Source organism: Eretmochelys imbricata, chromosome 1 (assembly GCF_965152235.1).
Source record: "Eretmochelys imbricata isolate rEreImb1 chromosome 1, rEreImb1.hap1, whole genome shotgun sequence".
In the NCBI taxonomy this organism is placed as follows: domain Eukaryota; kingdom Metazoa; phylum Chordata; order Testudines; family Cheloniidae; genus Eretmochelys; species Eretmochelys imbricata.
The window spans coordinates 84,441,652-84,451,076 of NC_135572.1; the positions used below are offsets into that span (position 1 = coordinate 84,441,652).

Sequence of the window (9,425 nt, forward strand, 5' to 3'; positions counted from 1 at the left end):
AGAAATCCAGAAACAGAGCAGTGGCACTGATGGAGGAACTGAAGCCGGGGTAGAAAGTGGCCCAAGGAACAGGCATAAGGGCACCCACCCCTTGGCCACATAGGTGAGCTATTATTCACAGGGTCTTCTTGGGTTGGAACCTGGGGGATCCACGTTCCCCTATCCCTAGCCACTGACTCTTGCCACTGGGTGTTACAGCCCAGATCACCGCCACTTGGTGGTGCTGACAGATTTGGACTTCAAACCCCGCCCCACCCAACACCCACCTAGACAGAATCCCTCCTTGCCCCCGCCCCAAAGGGTCAGTTATAATTAACTGCTTCTTTTTCCTCTTTCCTTTGTATCATGTGTATTTTCCCTTTTGTTTTTCATGCTTAGTTCTTTCTTTTGATAGTCATGTCATGTGGTATAAACATAAATTCCTTTTCACATCTCCATTTTTCTTGTTTTATGCTCTCATTATAGATGCTTCATTACTCCATTCTCTCTTTCATTTATGACTTTTCTATTGTGTTTAATTTTATTTTTGAGACTTTTGTATATCTCAAAAGTTTTACTTTAATTACATTTATTCCATATTATTTTCATTATGACAGCAGGGTGAGGGAAGACACTTTCCTATCTCTAAAGTGGGACACCTAATTTTTTTTCCTATCATAGTTTTCATCTATTCAAGTACTGTGTCTTGTGTAGCAGAGTTACAGGCATAGACCTCAAACAGAACCAAATTCTTCCAGTTAAGATTTACTGTACTGTTTTTGCCTGCTGCTCTTCAGAAAGCTAAAACACAGAGGAGCAGTATTATCAAGTTTCTTAGTACTTCTCATCTTTCCATGAAAAATAAAATGTTTTTCAACAATGTTTTTCGCACATAGTTCTTCTGATTATGGAAAGCCGGAGAAAACAGTAGAATACAAGGCAAGAAACGAGAATAAGAGAACAAAAGCAAGTCAAGAAATTATTTGCAAAAAGAAATGGAGGAGAATAAATTTGTTAGTCTCTAAGGTGCCACAAGTCCTCCTTTTCTTTTTGCGGTGTGCATTTAGTTCAATTGTGTGTATTTATTGCCTTCTGCAAGAGCTGTTTTCTTTATAAGAAGCCAAAACATCTTAAAGATAGACTGATTCCTTTGGTTTATGAACTTCAGCACAGTATTTAGAAAGAATGCTGAAAGATGACTGACAGATACACACACACACACACACATTTTTCCTGACCAAAGTACTGTTTAATCGTAACTATTAGGAGACGACGTTTTATCTGTGAGTTCATGGCATAGGAACTGTCTTATTTTAGCTAGTGTTTATATTGGCTGCATGTAGGAATCCCTCTACTGACACGGAATGAGTTCACACAGCATTTTTTTAAACATCTGATATCCCCTTTGTAAGCTGTTTAAGACCAACACATATGCAGCTTTTACAAATGTCCATGGATTTGTTTTCATTCCCTATGTGATTTGTTCAGATGTAGTGCCCAGCAGTATGTTGCAACACTGCTTTTCATGATGATCAAAAGAAAGAATTCTTAAACTTACTGTGTCAAATCCTCAGCTGGTGTAAATTGACGTAGTTTCACGACAGATTTACACCAGCTGAAGAGCTGTCCCTGTTTGTCACTTTTATCTTTGGCTTCTTTGTTTCTTCAGTTGGATTATGTTTTCTTTAGTGAAATATTTCTTGCTGTCAGTACTCAGAGGAGCTGTGTTACTTTATTTGGTGACATGAGTGGCTTCAGCCCACAGCAGTAGGCAACTAATGATTTCACAGAAGAAACATTCTTCATCAGGCTCACCTTTCCTGGATACTGCGTTATTTAAATTGGAACTCTCTCCAGCAGAATTGGTCTCTACTGTCAGCAACAATGAAATCTGTCTTTCCCCCCCCCCGCCCTGCTTTTTTGTCAGATTGCAAGAACATGCCCTTTGAGAAGACCTTTGTCTGAGGATGGGGTCTCTTGCAAACTCAAAAAACCCTTGTTTCCATATAATCTCAACTGCAATAGCTGTCATGCTAGGGCACTTTATAGTTTAACTGACTTGATTTCACAGAAAGGCACTTAGTCAATGCCTCCTCTGGTGATAGTGCCAGAGCAACAGACACTGGCAATGTGCCCATGTGTGTTGATGGCAATTGCTATCATATCTCTAGGTTCCTATTCTCTGCTCCTTTCCTAGTTTTGATACACGCAAGGCTTCAATCCTGCGGCCCTTATGTGGGCGACACTCCCATTGCCTTCATTTAGGATGCCTGGACTTAAAATGATCAGAGACAGACACTGAAGGAAAAATGACAGCCAGAAGTTTAGTTAAGAAGTGGTAGGGGAGAATGTTGGATTTCATATGCAATACTCCAGTTTAGATCAAAGCGAGAACATGGCCGAAGTCTGCTCAAGCTCTGATCACAATCCCAGTGTAACCAATGGCTCTGCTTAATGATCAGTAGTAGAGGAGTTAAATATTGACATCAACATTGTCATCATTAGGTTTCACCATTTTCATATCATTTAAAAGAATAACAGTACCATCATCAGGCAGTCTGTCTCTCTGCACACTGAGGCAGACAAGCACTGTATCAAGACATTCTGGAAGGTTTTCTTCATTTCTCTTCACAATGGTTCCATCTGAAGAATCCGAAACACAGGATTCATCCTACATAGTTTCTTTCAAAATGCTGATTTATGCTACCATTCTTGAAAAATAAATATTAAGGAGGCATATGGCTTTCGGTGAGATTCATAGTATAAAGACCAGGAGAGAAGCAGTACCTCTTTTAGACTATGTCTGCACAGGAGCTGGAGGTGAAATTTCTAACTGGGATAGACATACACGTAAGCTGTGATGGAGCTAGTGCACTAAAAATAGAAGTGTAGCTGTGGTGGAACAGGCTATCCACCCCATTTGTACCTAAGGTCTTGGATGGGACTGTACTAGGGACAGCTAGGCCTTCTCTTGCACTGCTGTGGCTATGCTTCTATTTTTAGCATGGTAATTCAATCTAAGCTAGCATTGGTATGTTTCTCCAAGCTGGAAGTTACACCTCTAGCTCTAGTGTAGACAGCACTACGTAGGCTTGTATCTGGGAAGCTAGCCCATCCCACTGAAGCTTCACTGCTAAAGGAGCTTGATCCAAGCTAGCTCACGAATGGCTACATGTGCTGCAATTACACCTCCCGATTTTCAGTGTAGACTTACCTCCATAGGGTACATGCTCCACATTATTTTCACAGAATGAATCCTCAAAGCAAGACCTTTGAGGATATGTAGACATGTACCTTATGTCTAGACAGCCAGCAGCAGCAAGCGTCCGAGCCCAGGTCAACAGATTTGTGGGGCTTGTGCCATCATGCTAAAAATAACTGTGTCCACAGTGCTTTTAAGTTGCAGCTCAGGCTCTGAAGCCCACCCTAGGCTTCAGAGACCAAGCTGCAGTGTCTACAGAGCTATTTTGAGTGCTGCGGTGTGAGACAGGCTTGGAGGCTTGCTGCCACAGGCTGTGTAGACATACCCTCAGGCAAGAGCACACTCAAAGTACAGTAGTTTGATATTCTAGGTTAAGAACCTTGACAATGACCCTCTAAATATATTGACTATGATATATTACACTCCTAGACCAAGGGCTGTTTTAAAACCAGAGAGGTATATTAAAGTAGAATAAAATAAAAAAAACCAAAAACCCAAACACAGCTTGCATGAGTCCCAGTGCAGGAGCGTCTTCCAATAGCACTACAAACTCTACTGCAATCGCACCCTGGTTCACCAGAGCTGTGGCCCTTTTGACCCCTTCCACAGAAATCTAATCCTTAAAGAGACAGGACACAGGAAAATAACCCTGCTCCTTGAGCATGGTCTTAAACAAAAAATTTGTATTCACATTAAAATACTCTAGCGTACATACATATTAACCTAGGAGTTTTACAAAAGCATCATTTCTGTTTTACAATCCGCACTGCCATATTACACAGCCCAGTGACGCAACTCTTTTTAAAATTAAAATTGTATTGCATTAAAAAATAAGGTAACACCAACAAAGTTGAAGATGTTTAGCTTGTATAGAGTACGCTACCCCTGTAAATCTCAAAACACTTTACAAAGGTTGTTAACTATTATTATCCCCAGCTGACCTAAAATGTCCCTCACAAAAATTCAGCTTTGATGTCTAACCCCGAAAACCCTTCTTTGAGGCATTCCATGCCTTAGGAGGAAAAGGATGATCAAATAAGATCTGGCTTTCAATCATTATGTGACACAGCAGTATCATGTCTGATCCCTTCAGTCAGATTTTTTTTTCATATAATTATTTCCAGGGAAGAGAAAAATCTGTTATTTCTTTGTATCACTAGTGCCAGAAGCAGGAGCGTTTTGAGCCATCCACTATTAATACAGGGATCTAAGGAATATGGAAGAATGGAAAGTAAATCAAATAGATCAAGGTAGCCAAATGGCATAATTTCAGATGAATACAGGATCCTACTATACTGATTACAGTCAGACTATGGCTGTTGTACAGCCTTCCACATGACTCTTACAGTCTGGCATTTTTACTGTCTGGGATTTATAAAAGAGAAAATCTAGTCATTTCAACATCAAGGCTAAATTTTCAAAACTAGACAACTCCTGCACCTGTAAAAATTGTATTTGTATGTACAAATATTCACAGCAGCGATGGTAGACTACAATCTATTTCATAGCATAATGATAAACTCCCTATGAGCCAATCACAAGCTAAAATGACCAGCACTGTATAATCCCCACTGAAATTTGTACATCCACATTTGAGTAACTGCATGTGCAAACAGATACTCATATGTGCCTGTACGTGTAGCCACTGGTCAGTGAGCATTATACATCCCCCTCGACGTTTAATCCACAGACAATGCGAGGTCCCAACTATGGTTCTTTAGCACAAGGTGTAGTGATTCCTGCTTTTAGTGGTCTGTCCCTGGTTCACACCATGATGCTGGCCAAAATGGCAGCCATCGCAAGTGAATAAAGGCTCTGGTTGTGAGACCGCAGCAGCATGTACCTCCATGTTTTTGCATATGTATCTGTTGTGGCCAGTACTACATATATGGCCTTCTGAAAAGAAACTTATCAAGTCTAGTGACATCAAATATAAACCAAGTTTTAAAGTTTCAAAATGGCATTTTCATATATGTTGGCCTCTTCCCCTTCAAATGATAACAAAAGTGTGTTCACTGCTGGGTGCCTAAAGGATTTGTTGGCTGGAAAGGTTACAGAAACAACATATCTGTCTACTCCCCTCCACGTCTCTCTGCTGTGTTCCTGGGCCTGATTCAGCAAGCTACATAAGCATGAGTAGCCCCATTAAAGTAAATAGCTTACTCAAGTTCTTTAGGTTCGCTATGTACTTAAGTAACTTGCTGAACTGGGAGCCCTTTGAGGCAGCAGTGTATTGAAATTTACAGGAATCTTGCTCTCTGAAAACCTAATGGAGAATTCCAGTGTATTGGGACCATAAGACAACTAGAATAAGAATGAAGAAAAATGTTCTGCACATGTACACCTCGTGATCCAGACCAAAACTCTGGTTATCCTTACACTAGTTTCAGGGTTTGTCCCGATATGCCTGTTAGTTTTACAAAACACATTTAGTCCTGGTTTATCTAGCCCCTGTAAATTGGATACGTGAAGAAGCTGCTGTCCAGGCGAGCACTAATAATGACAGCAAACTGAGTGAACAAACTTGCATTTCAAAGCCTTCCTTTCTATAAGGCCTGCCACCTTTTTACCTAGTCTTATCCTTCCACAAAGCCTTCCAATGAGCCCCACTCTGTATAAGAGGGTCCCCAAGTCAGCCCTCCTTCACATCTTGTTTTGATGTCAAATTTACAGCGCAGCAAGGAACAGTGAGGAAATTTACCATAGTAGGGAAGGGTAGGCAAACTCTCCCCCACTTTTCTCTCCCAGTCTCCTTTACAAGAAGACTTTAACACCACCTTGAGCTTTCCCTGCCGGTGCACTCGTTGAGATAACTGTCCTTATTTTTTGTTTTGAAAATAATGTGGTCATCCTTAACAAGATCAGGTCTCCAGTGTGATCTGTTGTGTTGACCATTTTAAACAACACGCATCTCTAAACAGTCATGAACCACAATATCTGGATAGGTTCCCCCCCTACCCCCCAATGTGCTACATTTTTTTGTTTTAAGCTAACTTGAGAACATCAGAGGTTTATCTTTTAGCAATGTACAGCATTGCACTCAGATGTTCCAATATTGCTCTCACAACACTGTAAAACAGGGAGCAGCTCCGCTGACTCAGTGGAGTCACTCTAATATAAAATTGGCATGAGAAGCTAAAGCCCTGAGTATCTATAGTAATAAAGCCGAGACTGACAGAACTGATCTGCCCAGAAAACTCACTTTTACAAAAAAAGAAAAAAAAAAAAATCTTGCAAGCCTTGGGAAACCTTAATTACATTTCAGCCCCCCGCTGGCTTCTCCTAGAATAGATTTTCTATTAGTCATGGGATTTAAGGCATGTGGCATGTCAAGGGTGGGGATGGTCCTGCCACATGAGAAATGTCATAAGGCTACAGCATGCAAGAGCAGCCTCTGATTCATTTAGGCCTGGTCTACACTAGAAAATTAGGTCAGCATAACCACATCACTCAGGGGTATGAAACATCCACACTCCCAAGCAGCACAGTCAAGGCGACCCAAGTCCCCAGGAACATAGTGTTAGATTGATGGAAGCAATTTTCAGTTGATCTAGTTACTGCCTCTCAGGGAAATGGATTACCTATGCCCATGGGAAAATCCCTCTTATAAGCATACCTAATGTCTACACTGAAGGGCTACAGTAGCAGCGCTGTAGTATTTTAAGTATGGAAAAGTCCTTAGAGACTAGCATAGTCTCTAGTTCTTATGTTCTTTGAAGCAACTTAGAGACCTGCTAGTTCACGTTATTTAAAAGGAAGTTAGATATGCTGCCTCCTTCCCTCCCATGTGTGAAGGAGATAAATGAAGGAACAGTAAGCAGTAAAGAACATGTTTTCTTAATTGTACTGTAACCTGCCTTTCTACTGGGGCCCTTGCCACTGCACTCCACATGAAGCAGATGCCATATGATTTGCTATAATGTACAGATGCATTTTTATTCACAAATGGTACACACATAGCTGCACATATTTGGCACGTGTATTTGATTTTGTATGTGCTACACTACCATCTGCAACCAGAGTTTTGAGATGATCTCCTGAGAGGGGAGGACAGAAAGGGGAGTGTTCTTGTCTATACTAGAGAATGTTGATGTTGTAACATACTTTACATGCCCACCCTCACGACTGTTGCCAGTGATGTACAGGCAGTTGCAACTGTAATGAGCATGGTAGCGTAAGACTAACCACTGTGTTATCCACCAGTCTTATTGGTTCACTTGCTGTCTAGACTAGCCACTGCTCTACCAGCTCAATTGGTCCTCCGACTGCTATCTCACAACAGCAGCCCACCCTTAAGAGACCTGTCAAGCTCACTTGAACTGTTATAACACAGTTTCAAAAGAAGCAGGGACTGTCCTCTGCAGTTTTCTAGCTTTGCTTCCTTCCCACCCTGGATCCCCTCAATAATGAACAAGATATCTAAACAGGCAAAAAAAAAAAATTGTTAATTGTAACTCCCAAAAAAAAAGGGCTTTCATTTTGTGATCAATGGAATAAAGTACTACATCTTCACCATTTTTAGGAAGGTCCTGTTACATTTTTAATAAACATTTTATAACACAACAGGTTTATATTAATACTGCATTACTGAACGTTTTTTAAAAAAATGCATCTTCCTTTTATCCTTGTTCAAAGAAAAAATGAGAGAAAGAAAGAGAGTTAGAAAGTATATATATTTAAAACTCTCAAACCAGGCCTGCTCCCAAGAGGTGCTGCCAGCCTCAGGTATTTACTTTGCTATGGCCTCATCTGTGTAGTTGGCGGAGAAGTATCTCTGGGACACCAGAGACCTGAAAGAGAAAAAGAAAAGAAGAAGAAAAAGAAAAAAAAAAGTAGTGAGATGTGTAATGGGCCAGCAAGGTTGTCTAACACAACCACCTGGTTAGCAGGGAGGGAAATGGCTAAGAAGAAGGGTTCATTCAATGAGCTAGGCCCCAGTCTTCAGTGTGCTTTGGGAGGGTTAGCCATTGTGCCTGCATGGCAACACACTGACTTCAAGGGGACTTGTGACAGCCCATGTGGAACTCATTGCATGATGGGGACTCACTGCTGCTTGTTAAGCCACCTGATGACAGGTTGGAGACAGCTGCAGACAGCTCAGGGCTAGAGGGACTGAGAGTATGGAATAGGCAAGGTGGGGGCACAGACTCTGAATAAATACAAACCTGAGGAGAAGGCAAAGGCTTATGCTGGGAGGATTTCTTCTATGGTTGTATTAGGGATATTTTTGATATTAAAACCAGAGCCAAGAGAGGTGACAATTGTTTGGAGAGGGGTTGAACGAACAGCCCTGGGTTGCAGAAAGTCTAGTGAGATAACTGCACATTTATTCATGGTATTATTCTCTAGCTACCCACCCTCTCCGTGGAACCTTTAACTTACCACCTGATGGCTCTCCAGCCACCATTCATCTTCTCCTATCCCCCCAGCTGCACGGTAGAGCCCACAAGGGCACCACTGCCACAGATGGGGTAGGGGTGAGAGGGGGAACTGACTCCGGGTCCAGGAATCCCCCAGAGGGACCTGCTCAGCCCGCACCCTGGCCCGCAGGATACCCGTCTCTGGATCCTAGGGAACAAATGTAAGAGAGAAAGAAAGCGCTAGTACAACTGGAAAACATAAACCCATGAAACACACAAAATTTCCAGGGCAAAACAAAGGAAGAGCCGCATGGCAGAGCAACTGACTTACTTTTCTGAGCACAGCCACCCACACACGGCCCTGCTCATCGTGATATACGCCTGGGCACCAGGCCCATAGTCGGTCAGGAGGAGGAATAGCCTGCATACTGTCCTCTCCCTTGCCACAAAGAATAGTGTGAGGGTGTTTCCTCCAGGTGCACATGCTCAGAAGCTCAGGCAGGGCAAAAAGCAACCATTAGACTAAACCATTGGGACCAGCCACCAAAGGATTATAAACAAAATGAATATAATTATTATTACACATAAACATAACATGATGCTGTATCTGTAACATATTATAGGACAGAGATATCCAAAGCAATGAGGCAAGACCGCACGGTACAAAAATCCTACAAACTTTAATGCAGACACCCCCCACTCCCAGCAGTGGCTGCTTCCCTTGGAGCCAACCACAGGTGATTCCACCCCCTTCAAGGATAATTCCTTTCAGATTCCTTACCCACTGCAAACCCAGCTATTCCTAGGGAGGAAGCATTCTAAAATATAGAATACCTTGCTATACTGCATGGGTAGCAATAGTTAATCATTGTAATTGTTTTAAA

General features: G+C 41.9%; 1 protein-coding gene across 1 annotated transcript; it reads right to left on the bottom strand.

Annotated features, from left to right (window-relative positions):
* Positions 1 to 7,926: 7,926 nt before the first annotated feature.
* On the bottom strand, positions 7,927 to 9,025 carry LOC144258863 (protein p13 MTCP-1-like). The gene is made up of 3 exons (XM_077806996.1): positions 8,873 to 9,025; positions 8,564 to 8,749; positions 7,927 to 7,971 (listed from the first exon to the last, which is right to left on the bottom strand). The coding sequence occupies exons 1-3, from the start codon at positions 9,023 to 9,025 to the stop codon at positions 7,927 to 7,929; spliced, it is 384 nt and encodes a 127-aa protein (XP_077663122.1).
* Positions 9,026 to 9,425: the final 400 nt, after the last annotated feature.

Coding starts and splice junctions, on each gene's coding strand:
- LOC144258863 (XM_077806996.1), bottom strand. CDS start 9,025: ATGTGCACCTGGAGGAAACACCCTCACACTATTCTTTGTGGCAAGGGA. Junction 8,750..8,872: donor GGGTGGCTGTGCTCAGAAAA/GTAAGTCAGTTG, acceptor TTTGTTCCCTAG/GATCCAGAGACGGGTATCCT. Junction 7,972..8,563: donor GGCTGGAGAGCCATCAGGTG/GTAAGTTAAAGG, acceptor TTTCTCTTTCAG/GTCTCTGGTGTCCCAGAGAT.